At 38.6% G+C, this 13,425-nt stretch overlaps 1 protein-coding gene and 1 long non-coding RNA gene across 3 annotated transcripts in view; both read right to left on the reverse strand.

Moving 5' to 3' along the window:
* Positions 1-732: 732 nt before the first annotated feature.
* Positions 733-3,681, reverse strand: LOC144192454 (uncharacterized). 2 transcript variants are annotated; one of them, XR_013325127.1, is made up of 5 exons: positions 3,450-3,681; positions 3,183-3,266; positions 1,198-1,303; positions 977-1,133; positions 733-899 (listed from the first exon to the last, which is right to left on the reverse strand). It is a non-coding gene; the product is annotated as an uncharacterized LOC144192454 (long non-coding RNA). The 2 variants fall into 2 exon arrangements; XR_013325126.1 differs by having other exon boundaries at positions 3,446-3,680.
* Positions 3,682-4,052: 371 nt separating this feature from the next.
* Positions 4,053-13,425, reverse strand: part of syne1a (spectrin repeat containing, nuclear envelope 1a) — a 98,642-nt gene continuing 89,269 nt past the window's right edge. The window contains exons 132-146 of the mRNA XM_077711512.1: positions 13,183-13,370; positions 12,952-13,102; positions 12,359-12,541; positions 12,147-12,284; positions 11,521-11,712; positions 11,140-11,446; positions 10,165-10,298; positions 9,391-9,517; positions 9,078-9,289; positions 8,788-8,994; positions 7,931-8,059; positions 7,644-7,856; positions 7,464-7,568; positions 6,631-6,689; positions 4,053-5,230 (exon numbers count right to left, since the gene is read on the reverse strand). Of these exons, the coding sequence (XP_077567638.1) occupies positions 4,966-5,230; positions 6,631-6,689; positions 7,464-7,568; positions 7,644-7,856; positions 7,931-8,059; positions 8,788-8,994; positions 9,078-9,289; positions 9,391-9,517; positions 10,165-10,298; positions 11,140-11,446; positions 11,521-11,712; positions 12,147-12,284; positions 12,359-12,541; positions 12,952-13,102; positions 13,183-13,370 (2,610 nt within the window). The 3' untranslated portion in view covers positions 4,053-4,965. The remainder of the gene's footprint in view (positions 5,231-6,630; positions 6,690-7,463; positions 7,569-7,643; positions 7,857-7,930; positions 8,060-8,787; positions 8,995-9,077; positions 9,290-9,390; positions 9,518-10,164; positions 10,299-11,139; positions 11,447-11,520; positions 11,713-12,146; positions 12,285-12,358; positions 12,542-12,951; positions 13,103-13,182; positions 13,371-13,425) is intronic.

Below are 13,425 nucleotides of genomic sequence, written 5' to 3' on the forward strand. Positions count from 1 at the left end.
TCCCCAAGCTCTTTTCAAAATTTCATAGTCTAAGTTTATAAACCCCCAGCTTTTTCTAATGTTATTTTCTGAGTCTATACCCCCACTTTCATGTTATTTTATCTCTATAAATCCCCAGTTTTATTTTCCAAGTATAAATACCCCAACTTTTTATAAATATTTTCAAGTTTCTAATCACCATGCTTTTATTTCCTAAATTTATATATACAACCATCTATATTCTCTTTTCATGCCCTTAACTTTTCCTAAATATCCCCCAGTTTTTTTACTAAGTATATATCCACCCAATGTTTTAGCTTAATTTTTTTACCAAATATTTATCCCACCAGTTTTTTTACTAAGTGTTTATCCCATTTTTTTTACTAAGTCATTAACCTGTCAAATTTTTTTACTAAGTGTTTATACTCCCAGTTTTTTTTGTTAATTTTTTTACTAAGTGTTTATCCCATTTTTTTGTTAATTTTTTTTACTAAGTGTTTATCCTCCCAGTTTTTTTTGTCAATTTTTTTTACTAAGTGTTTATCCCATTTTTTTGTTAATTTTTTTTACTAAGTGTTTATTCCCCTTTTTTGTTTTTTTTTCTAAGTGTTTTTTTTATTTAATTATTTTAAGTGTTTGCTTTTTTATTTTTTTCTAAGTGTTTTTTCCAAATTTAAAATGTTTACTTGTAAATAATTTTTTTTTTAACTTTGATTATGACTTGCATCTTTTCTTAAAGACAAAACACATGCATACATTTAAAAGCTTTTATTTTGAAAAACTTGAGCAAAATGAAGAAATTCCTCCAGTCACCAGCAGGAAAAACAGGAAATAAAAGCTCCAGCTTTTATTTTGAAAAAGTTTGTAGATTGTTCCCGTTGTTGGTCCAGCATCGTAAATAATCGAATCTTCTCCACCCTCTGGTGGAGAAGATTCGAAAATTGAAAAAGGGGGGGTTAGTACACAGTTAGTTCAAAAAACAATGAGAAGGGCTCACCTTTTATTTTGAAAAAATGAAGTAGTTCCTCTTGTCACCACCAGGAAATCCAGAAAATAAAAGCTCCAGCTTTTATTTTGAAAAAGTTTGTAGATAGGTTCCCGCTGGTGTTACAGCATTGTTAAAAATCAAATCTTCTCCACCCCCTGGTGGATTTCTGGAAAACAAAAAAAAAGGGGTTAAGGCGCAAAGTTAGTTGAAAAACAATGGGAAAGGTGTACCTTTTATTTTGAAAAATGACAAAACTGGTTCACCATCCAGCACAGAAAAATTAAGGTGTCTGAGGCTATCTGTTCATATGCAGAAACCAGGTCCCCTTGTGGAATTCTGGAAAACAAAAAAAAGGGTTAAAAGACATTTGCAAGTGCTTACCTTTTATTTTGAAACCTTGGGTTGAGTTAAATAAAAACATTTGCAAGTGCTTACCTTTTATTTTGAAAAAATGCATAGCTTGGCACTAGACCAATCTATGCATTTTTCAAAAAGAAGGTAAGACCTTGCAAATGTTTGGGAAAATATAAAAACATTTGCAAGGACTTACCTTTTATTTTGAAAAAATGCATAGCTTGGCACTAGACCAATCTATGCATTTTTCAAAATAAAAGGTAAGACCTTGCAAATGTTTGGGAAAATATAAAAACATTCACAAGGTCTTACCTTTTATTTAGAAAAAATGCATAGCTTGGCACAAGACCATTCTATGCATTTTTTCAAAATAAAAGGTAAGACCTTGCAAATGTTTGGGAAAATATAAAAAACATTTGCAAGGTCTTACCTTTTGTTTTGAAAAAATGCATAGCTTGGCACTAAACCAATCTATGCATTTTTCAAAATAAAAGGTAAGACCTTGCAAATGTTTTTATATTTTCAGAATAAAAGATCTTCCCAATTCAGGTAAAACCTCACTTGCAAATGATGAAGTAAAAAATGCATGGATCAGTGCTGGATGTTACACCAGAATTAATCTACACATTTTTTTACTTAACCATTTGCAAGTAAGTTTTTACCAGAATCAGGAATTTTGGAAACAAAAAAACAGGGTCAATATACAAAGTTAAAAAAAAAAAAAACATTTGCAAGGTCTTAACTTTTATCTTGAAAAAATGCATAGATCAGTGCTGGATGTTACACCAGAATCAATCTACCCATTTTTTTTTTTAAATTAAAGGTAAGACCATGCAAATGGTTAAGTAAAAATACATTCGCAAGGAAGGTTTTACCAGAATTGGGGAAATATTTTATCTTGAAAAAAAATAAAACAATTGGGGCCTACTTTTGCCTCAAGTTTTTCAGTCAATTCAAATCTATTTGTTCTTAAAAAATAAATACCTTAAAACGCTTCATTTTTGTCTTATGCCAAGAAAAAAGTTATTTTACCATACGTTTAAATGAGTCAAAAATGGCCCCTACACTATGGTTGAATAAATGCCTCACTTATTTTTAAGTTAAAAGGTACACGCCCTGGGGTCTTGAAGAAAGTTAAGGGGATAAAGTACATTTATGTAATCCATCTAATATCACTGCTTCGCGGTTCCACTACATGGCATATTATTTTTTTTAAGTTCAGAAAAATGTAAAAAGCCACATTGAAACTCACAAGTGGGAGCTACTTCTGCACTTGCCACTATAGTATTTAATTTTTTAATTAATTTCAATAGGGATGACCCTACTTTATATTTTCCTTTATCACAGCCATGTCTGGTCTACATTTAACATGATAGTCAAGGATTACTGTTTAGCCCTGACGTCTTTCACAAAGTTAAGGGGCTAAAAGTCTTTAATTTATTTAAGTGCACAGTGCCACTACTTGACAGATTACCTTTTTAAGTTCAGAAAAATGTGGAAAGCCACATTGAAACTCACAAGCGGAAGCTACTCGTGCACTTGGCACTATTGTAATTTTTTAAAATAAATTAAATTCAATAGGGATGACCCTACTTTGCAGGTTTAATTTTGAGTCTACATTAACTGCGAAAATCGGGGGATTGCTGTTAATTCGTTACGCATCCACTAACGGCATTTGTGTGGGTGACTTATCCACAGGTTCATGCTATTAAAAAAACGCAAAGTGAGTTAGTGTTTTCATTCAAAATTTGAATGCATCACGATGAAAAACGAGCCAATTGCGCAAAGCCTTGAATACTGAACGTTGACGTTTAAATATTAATCGGATAAAGAAAATTGGAACTATTTATAAGTGACTCACTGTTATGGCGTCGACAAGCTTCTCCTTTCCGCTCGTTTTGGCCACATTCTTGATCTTTCCCAGCAGTCGGTGCTCGTTGAGGGACTGTAACACACAATGGAATGATTACTTTTTAAACAAGGAGCGATCGTTAACGCGATGCAGCCAAATTGTTTGCAAACATTTTGCTGTCATGGCTGCATCACGCCAACGGAACATGCTACCGTCAAAGATCACTCTCAAGACGAGAGCTGGGGCTTCGAAATCCCCAAACGACAACATACTGACTGTGCTGCAGCGTCTTGTGCAAAGTTTGTCAGAGTTTCTTCGGGAAATCGTCAGTTCTGAGCAGCTCTGCAGTGCACGCCCGTGCAGCCTTCCGGCACCTAAACCGTCTTAGCGTCTGACGTTGCCTTTTTGAACTCTGACATCGGCCACGCCTGTTAAACATTGACACACACAAAATAGAAATTGTTTTCACAATAACGTGCATTAGTCTGTGTGCGTGGGGGGTGCGATCTTTGCTTGGATTTTAATACTTAACAGAAAATAGATTGTTTTCATAATAACATGCATTAGTCAGTGGGGCGGGGGCGTGGCAGTAAATACGTGTTGATTGGGCTGTCGTACTTAAAAAATACATTGTTTTCATCATAACGTGCATTAGTTAATGGAGGAGCTTTAAATACTTTTTGGTTGGGCTTTAATCATTTAAAATACAATATTGCACATTATGAACATTTTGATGACATGCACTTAAGTGTTTTTTTTTTTTTTTTTTTTTACTTCTAGACACTTAAATGATACTGGATGGATGGATATTGTGTACAGGAAACATATTCCATCCTCAAATTCATCAGTAGTTTAATTCTAATACAAATGGTAATCCGCAATAATTAAATGTTTTATTTACAGATTATTCAGTTAGCAAACTGTACAGAGATAAATAATCATATTCATATCATCTTTACATGATCCCCGTTCTATCAAAAAACTAATTTCCATATCCTGATCACTTAGTAATTATAATAACCATGAAAAAAAATGTTATTTTAACTTGTCAACACAACCATTGATTACACTTTCAAGCGTATGCACAGAAAAAAGACTTCAATAAGAAATGTGGGATTTTAAAATACAAGTTCTCATGAAAAACAAGTTGTCATAATCGCATTGACTGATAAATACTGAACGTAAAAAAATAAATTAGGAATACCTTGGCATTTGGCGTAGAGAAGTCATACAAATTGACTCAAAAAAGACTGGTCGTAAGTGCAGTACCTGTCAAACAGCGAGGGATTGGGCGTTTCTAAACGACAAAATCAACAGAAACTAGAGAAATATGAAGAATTAGTCTTCAAAAAGAGAAATCTAGAGCAAAAAAATGGAATTTCCATGCGCAAACGTTTCTATTTAACTTGTCTGAGACATGTGTCATGTCTTATCTTAACATTTTAAGTGGTTTAAAATCCTTAATCGCTACACACTAATAATCCTATCTGATTCAACATAAATAATAGCAGCACTGGGAATAGTAGAATACTTTGGAATACTACTCCCATTAAGTGTATATAAATAGTGCTTTGTTCCTCCTCATTGAAAAAAACAACAACCTTCAAATATATATATGTACATTTAACAAAATAAACATTTCAGGTTGATTCTTAAAGGGCCAGTGACATATTGGTCTTAACGTCCAGGTTAAATATTGTTGGTGGGCACAGAGTGAAAAAGAGCACATTCACAAGAGTCCTTGGCAAAGTGATGTGATGTAAATAAAAAAATAAAATAAAAAATAAAGCAGCTATATTGGTGGAGGTCCGTTAGTGTAGCGGAGCATCGGGTGGAAAGATCTAGCAAAGTTATTGGCCAGGTGGCAACTGTAGTCCTCCTGGCTCATTGGCACCATGCAGGCCAAGGCGATGAGGAGGAGGAGCAAAAGATGCACGGGAAACGCCGCCCGCAAAACCCTCCGCAGGAAAGACGGCTGCTTGGAGGAGGCCGACGAGACGCCGTCCGGAAGGTCAGAAGGGGAGGAAACGCAGCCAGCGGCGCCGGTGGCTGGCCTCCTGCACAGAAAAGGGAGTTCAGTACTCCGGTATTAGCAAAACATTTCTTTAATTAGTAGCAATTCAGCACCAAAATAAGATTTTCCTCTTATCTGGTAAATACCAACCGAGACACAACACAAATCCTTGCATCTGTTCACCTCAGAGGAAATAATCTTGCTCAATAAAGTGGAACAAATATTTTTGATGGGTACATAGACACACACATACATACACACACATGTTGACACAAACACTGCTTGCAACAAACCACAATAAAGTAATGCACAAATACCATCCATGCAAATGCTAGAGGAAGTCGTGTAGAAGAATTCAACGTCATGTGGGCTTATTTTACAAACATAAGCCATGTGAGGCCTAATGCTACACTATCTGGACACTTCCTCTTGTTAGTGCCACAAATTGGGAGAAGGGACGATGTGTTCAAGCCACTACTATTATCCCAACCGCCCACACAAATACATCCAAACACTGTAGTACATGTCTGCAAAAGCACCTTATACTGTATGAGTCCAGTGCAAAAGTTCTTATTCCAATAATTGTATAATGTAGCTTTGCATGTGTAAGAAAAGCTGTATTATAGAAAATTCTAATGGCTTTTAAATGCACATTAGTATTAAGTTTTGAGACAATATAACAACACTGTGCAAAAAAGCAGACTTTGTCTATATTACTTTGAGGTAACTGGCTCTGGCCAACAGAAAAATGCCATTAAAATGGTCTTATGTGCTTTTTAGAGTTTATTTTATAAAAAGAGGCTGCAGGTTTTGACTAAACTCAAATTCTGTACCCACTGAGGTATAATGAAGGGACTTTAAGTAAATACATTGTAAGTAATGGTCTTGTGTGGCCATAATATTGTGCTAATATTAGAAAAAAATGTTGAATTTGATTGTTAACGTGCAACAAAGTAACGTAGAATTAATACGAGTTATAATTACAACTTGAAAAATGGGGTTAGTATATAATGTCTTTTTTAAGATGGAAAAAGGTGCTTTTACTGTTTGGTTGAACACATTTCTAAAGGGAAGGGAGTAAGTAAAGAGAGAAGATGGGAGTTAAAGAGGAAACAACACCATTTATCACATCACGTCACATCCAAAGGAGAATGAGAGGAAACGGGACAGACTAAAAAGTACAAAGTGGAGAAAAAGGGATTTGCCAACCGGTGGTGAAGCAGTGAAAAACATTTGAATGCAAAAAGGGAAGAGCCTGCCTGACAGGAGGCTTCTTCCCGATCACACAAGAGCTGGTCACATGACCTCTAGAAAAGACGGGACACTATGGAACACATCCCCCCAAATTATTCAGATCATAACAGAATGTGTTGGTCTATTTTGTGTTTAGTGTCCTCTGGGGTTCTCGTCTTTGTAGAGTTCACGGAGGGTCGCTCAATGTACCTGTGGCGCGGGCCGCTCTCGAGGGGTCCGGGTTGGGCCTGACTACTTTTGCCTCGGGACTGAAGGGCATAATGAGCAGGGAGGGAGGCGTCAAAAAAAGAAAGAAAAGAAATGTTTCAGTCAAGAGGCAAATGAAGACATAAAAGAACTCAAAAAAGATCTCTGCAGAGATAGAATAAGTGTCAACAAAGCAGCAATGTAATCAATGTAATGTAATTGATTGACTGATTGGTTGGTTGGTTGTTGGTGGGCAAGAAATCAAGATTTCTTGGTCAGTTAAATTGCTTAATCAACATGTTGAAAGCAGCATTTGAAAAACAAAACAAAAAACAGGGAGCTTGACAAGAAAGTGCTACACACTTTTTTGTTCTATTTAAAAAAAAAACATGAATGGAATCTATTGTACTATGAAATACAAGGGCCATACTCCAAAAAATCCTAGAAAAGTATTGTAATTTAATGAAAAAAAAATACTTTTTGGTATGTAAACATTTTCAATTGAAGGAAAACTAAATTAATTTACCATTGAGAGAATACATGCCATTTTTATGTATTCAATTCCCCCCAAAAAGATGCAAAAATATGCATGATTTGAGCAAATATAAAGATATTTGCCATTGCATGTAATTTATATAGCATAATAAAAGTCCAAAAATGAATAAGTTAATGAGAACCAAGCGATGAATAGCATTTATATTACATTTTTTTTACTTTTTCATACAAAACCATTTATCCAAAGCACTACGCTGTGCTTTCTCCTGAGTTTTATTTCTCCTCATTTCAGTGGTGCCTTTGTACTCTTTTGTACTATCTTAAAAATCGAAAGAACATACCGATTGACTTTTTTCCACATATGACTCCGAGTCATCAGAAAGAGCAGGAGCAGCCGCAGAATCGTCGGTCACGTCTGATTCGGCGACACGTAGCGCTGAAAAATCCTGAAAGTGACAAAAGAAAAGCACAGGCAATCAGACGGCGACAAAATAAGAGCCAGTGTCTCCATTGGAACGCACCTGTAGCGAGCATTCATCCTTCATCCGCCTCTGCAAAAGGTCCAGGTCGCCGTCAACATCTCGTAGGAGGAGACGCAGCCGGTTGGAGATGACGTGCACCTTCTCCTGTGCCTCCAGACACTCTGGGCCCGCCGTGCTCACCAGTAGCTGAGCCGACAGCTCCTGGAGGGACGATACTTTCTGCTGGGAGTCCTGCAGATCCTCTTTTATTTGCTAGGTGAGGAGGAGAAAGTCGTGTGAATGACAGGGAGGTGGGGGGAATGTGAGAAATATGTGAGTATGGGTACCGTTAATGTACTGTGATGGCTTTGTAAGGTTCTTAAATCCAGGTTTTGTGGGATGGGAACTACTTGGTTTCTTCTGCGATCAATGTTCTCCAACCACAGGAGGAGACCGTGACTCATTTCGTGGAACTCCTGAAAAAAAAGTTGTTTTGTTCATCTTGCTTTCCAAACTGATGGAAATGGAGCATTGCATCATTTTTGTCAATAGACATTTTTTGAGAAGATCGCAAGGACCAATTTTAATACAAAATAATTTGTCATTTACTGGTGGTATTATTCTTACAGGCCTGAAAATGTGGGAATTGAAGCAGATCTTAGAGGCAAAAATATACCTTCAAAAAATGTAATTAAATGGAAATTAAGAAAATCAGCATTATTAACAAATAATGGGATTTTTCTGAGATCTCATCAATGCATTTTATAATCATATCCATTTTTATGAATTACATAAAAACAAAAAAATGAAGCACAAACACCCTGCAGCCAAACAGATACCATTGGGAATATCTGGTACTACTAAGAATACTATTCACAATATTTATCAAGTGAATGTGCCAATCAATGAACTGTTTAGACGTGAGCTTTTAGGAACAATAGATTGCCAGCTTGTTCTGAAGGCCCAACTTTAATGTTTTGGTTTGAAAGAGGAATAGATTACAGTCGAGGAATAGATAAGAGTCGTGGGTGGAAACTGTAAACAAGTAGCCATATTGGCTCTATATTCAAATCTGTAAATAATAATAACAAATGTACCTACACATTGCCCAAAAAAAACATAAATTTACTTTTGTAAAGTGCCCACTTAGCCACATGCCATTATTCTGGATGGCTACTCTTAAGTTTGCATGCTTTTTGGGTACCTGGCACTGCATTAGTGCTTTCTGGAGCTCTTCCCTCCACTCTTCCAGCGAGCTACCAAGCCGACTCCAGTCTGCGTTCATCTCCTTCAGAGCGTCCCGCAGCTCCCACGCTTCCTCCGAATCAGGCTCCGACTGGAGAAAGTCGGCGCTGCTCAAATTAATGGACAAAACCTCAGTCTTGTTGGTGTCCATCCCCTTCTGGAGCTCCTGAACGCCACACGGGACAAAACAGATTCAGAAGAAGCGTACACCTTATTTATCAGGTGTCTTTTGTTTTTGACCACACCCACCCGGAACTTCTTCATCCTATGTTTGATGACTTCAATGTCCGTGCTAAGCTGCAGGTCTCGCAGTTTCCCCAATTCGGCCTCGTAGCGACCTAACCAAGCCCGCATGGTTTGCAGGTCCGAGATGAGCTGTTGCCATTGTTGTAGGTTCTGTGTGTCTTTGTGCTTGTCGCTTAGCGACTGAGCTTGCAGTAGCTCCCAGCGCTCAATCACTCCTGAAGAAATGACGTAGAATATCGTCTTGATTTACAGCCTGACTCATAAGTGGGGACCACTCGTGAGTCCAGACACCAACGAAACAATAACAGTGACAAACCCGCGTTCTGAGCGTCAGTGCCGGTCGGGTCGATGAGTCCCGGCAATTCATCTTCGTCCTCTGTGAGCTCTTCTTCGACTATCTTCACTGCGTCTATGCTCCCGCGACATTCTCCCATCAGACGCATCTATGTGAGTAGAAAAAAAATGAAAAATAAATTTCCTCATAGAGATCTGCTATCCAAAGTGCAGATTTAAAACTAGTATGATTTAGCACCAATTGACCATGGAAGACCAGAGACAATATTGTTTCAATTCAATCGTAAAATAAAGTATCTTTATATGAGAATTAGTGTGCATGCTCTTGGTTGATGCTTCATTTCAATATATTTTTCCTGTGGGAATTGTAAGATTTTTTTTTACCTATTATAGTAATGTAATACTACATTGAAGTGTAAGAATAGCATTTGATAACAGTAACCCTACCTTTACCTGATTAAAATCCTTATCTCCTCCACCCCCCTCTGTCGATGCAGCGATTTCGACATTATTTTTCTTCCTAGCCAGGTTCATTGCAAAATTCCCAATGTAGTCATATTTTAAAAAAATGACATCATCCTACCAAAACATTGCAAACTGTGACAAACCACACAAGGGCCCTAAAATGACTATGTGAGGCAGTCCTTTGAAGTTTTTAAAAGCACTTGATGTCATACAAATACATTTTGTAACAAAGAAACAATTGTTGGGTCAGTTGAAGCCAAACATGAAAAAATAAAGTTTCTAGGCCCCCCGTCTAAGGTTTTATGGTTATTCCAATGTAATGGTGACTTACATAACCCATGTATGTGGAGTCGGCGTCCGGGCTCGAGCGGCTCACGGCGTCCTCTCTGGCCTGCAGCTGGTATCGTGATGCGCCTAAAGCTTGGTCCAGTTGTCTGAGGCTCGCCTCCAGCTGTCCTTCATCACCTACATAGGAAACATGATAAAAAAAATGAACAAAAAAAATCCACTCCAAGCTCGGCACGTTGATGACTGATGGGATGCATGCATTAGTCTGAAGGAAATCTGAGATAAAGGCATGTTACATGGAAATGAAGTGTGGTCCCATTCATCTCAACATGCTTATCGATATTATTGTGGCTGGCTGAAATTTGCAGCTGCCGTGCTGCCCTCTGATGGGCTTTTGTTAGAAAAGCATTTTTTGGATTTGTTTTTTTTTTAGTATGGAGAGTGGCTGGCATGCACTCTGGATCTGTGCTGTGAAATTCCAGATGAGCTGAGATGAGGTTCCTACCAGAGGACGATTTCAATGTGTTCTCGGTCAGTTTAATATAGGCCTCGGGACTCTCGGGAATAACTACGTCTGAGGAGGAGAAATAACATATCCAGGTTGTATCAACATGCTGCTAAAAGGAATCTTTTCAGGGGAGTGGCAACTTGTGCCAACTTTCTGTTTTAGGATCAAATTCATATGAAAAGTAGAGATGTATATTAAATTTCCTGATTTCCCCCCTTTTAAATAAGTAATTGTAATTTCTAAATCAATTTTCTCTGTTTTTAGTTCAAAAATCATTTTGTAATATGTAAAAATATATTCAAAAAGCTAAAATAAACATTGTTTTAGATCTACTGAATATTCAGGGATTTTAAGCCAGTTCTTTTAGTCCATTTATAAAAAAATATATATCTTAATATTATATCTAAAATGGTCTGGCCCACCCATATATACACCACTTTTAAACACAAATAAAGTATTGAAGCAAAGCGACCTCTATTGACAAACAGTATAAATACAAAACACACAAACCTGACAGCACCGCAGTAGATGGCCTCAGATACTCCTCATCATCCTCTTGTCCTCTGCTCCTCCCTCTAGGATGCCGTCCCTCTGGGCTGTCCAAGCCCCGGCTCAGGTCATAGTCGTGGTCCCACTCCAACGGGATGGAGTCCACGCTAGCCGGAGTGTCCCGTCCAGAACGTTCGGCTCGAATAAAAGCGGTCGCCCCCGAGGCCGAACGACTGGATTGGCGAGAAGGCGTGGAGTCGCACCACTGTAGCGTGGAGAGGTCGGCGCCATCCTCCACATCGGAACCGTCTAGCTCGTCATCCGCCAACTAAGAGACGAGGAGAGGAAAAATGTTAGACGCATTGTGGTCTGGTGTACTGCTGGTGTGCTCAATGTACTCACAGGTAAACGAGTAAGCTTCTTATAGTATCTGTTAACACGTCCAAAGACTTCTTGGTAGTATCTCTGCAGCTCCTCCAGTTCTTCTTCGATGACGGCGGCATCCAGGGGTTCGCTTTTTTCGATCAGAGAGTCGCCCTGTCTGAACACCAGCTCAATTTTGCTCACGTTTAGGTTGATCTCCTGCTGGAACGCCTGCAGGTAAACATTAGAAGAAGACTATCAAAATTCAGAAAATGGATACAGGGAGTCCTCGTGTTACGGTGCTCTCGACTTACAACGGCATTGTTCATGCATTAGTTGGCGTATAGTGCCTCTATCTTTGGCCTTTTTTGCCCTATTTTCACATTATGCTCACAAAAAAAAGAATAAAAATGTGCCTTATTTATTCCAACACAAATTAATTCATCATAAAATGGCAAATACCGATTGGTTAAGATCTGCTGTGTTGACACCAAAGTTAAACCGTCGCAGAAAAAGGCATTGCTTGCCACAAAATGCAGTTTCACTACTATTGGTCAAAGTCAAAATTGCAGTTCAGGTGACTGAATATAAAAAAAGGTGAGTAATGTAACCAATCAGGTTGCATCTATTGTTCATGTGTTGAGTACTTTGTTCCCAAAGACTACCTTCAGTTGTTTAATCTTGGCCTGCACATCACACTCGGAGAAGTGCTCGATGTTGGTGAGTTGCAAGTCCATTTCCGTCAACCACACTAAGATACTGTCCCGAGCAGTTTCAAACTCCTCCCTCTGGGTGATAAAGTGCTGCAGGACCACAAACCCATTTAATCCCCAAAACAGCTAAAGACATATCTTGTTATTAATTCACCAATCATTACCTTGAGACGGCGAAGAATGGCGCCCACCCGCTTCTGAAGGTTGTCCCACCTCTTGTTCCCATCATGCACCATTTCCCTAAGACAGCAAGAAGCGTCGGTGCGATTCTCGCGGGCCAAGCGGCGGTACTGCTTGTTAATCAACTCCAGTTGGGTCAAACACTCTTGCACTTGGCGCTGGAAGGCCTAAAGACAAAAACGGAGTGTGTTATTTTTCTCTTCTCAGACATAAGTGTGTTTTGTCCTCTGCAAATAAAAGCTCAGCCAGAACCAGCCAGATGGCAGCGTCAGACCAAGTGTTGGTGAACACATTTATTATGAAGGACTATAACAGCTGAGCTGTCCAGCTCAGACGAGTTTTTTTGTAACATGAGCCTGCAATGTTTCCTCTAGCCTGAATTGGCTTTATGGAAAAGTCTGACTTGAGACATGTAACAATTCATTAAAAAACGTTCCCAAGCCAAAATATATTGGATTCGTAATCGTGGTTGAAATTTTAGCATGCAAATTTGTGGCTCCTCACAAAAAAAGGCGAATTGCTATGAATCTTCCCTCCAATTTCCATCAATTTGCATGAAATGATGCTGTCTGCCTACCTCAAATTTTTTAAGTTCCTCTTTCGCAACAGTGTAGAGGACTCCAGAAGAATTAGGCATTGCTGCTGTTCTCTCAGAAGCTTTCAACCACTCCTCAAAGCGTGAGTAGTCAGTCAAAAACTTTTGCCATAACCTCCAAGTTTCCTCAATCCTGCAAAAAAACAACAACACAGCATCAGTTTGATCTGCTTCTTTGATAACAACATTGCTATTTTTTCTTAAGGCACATACTTGAGCCTTCTCTCCATGGACATGGCGCAGATGTTCCTCCAGCGTCGGTCCAGGCCTCTGGTAGCCTGCTGGATGGAGTCACACTCGGTCTCGGTAGAGCAGGCGTCACAGTCGTGCAGGAGGACCTCGCATAGGTTCAAAACGGACGCCACGCCTGTGCTGTGACGCTCAATGTCCTTCTGCAACTCCTGGAGAAAAAAAAGGTTATTGAGTATGCTCAACTCACCACAGGGTGGATCTTGA

Source organism: Stigmatopora nigra, unplaced genomic scaffold (assembly GCF_051989575.1).
Source record: "Stigmatopora nigra isolate UIUO_SnigA unplaced genomic scaffold, RoL_Snig_1.1 HiC_scaffold_26, whole genome shotgun sequence".
Taxonomy (NCBI): Eukaryota; Metazoa; Chordata; class Actinopteri; order Syngnathiformes; family Syngnathidae; genus Stigmatopora; species Stigmatopora nigra.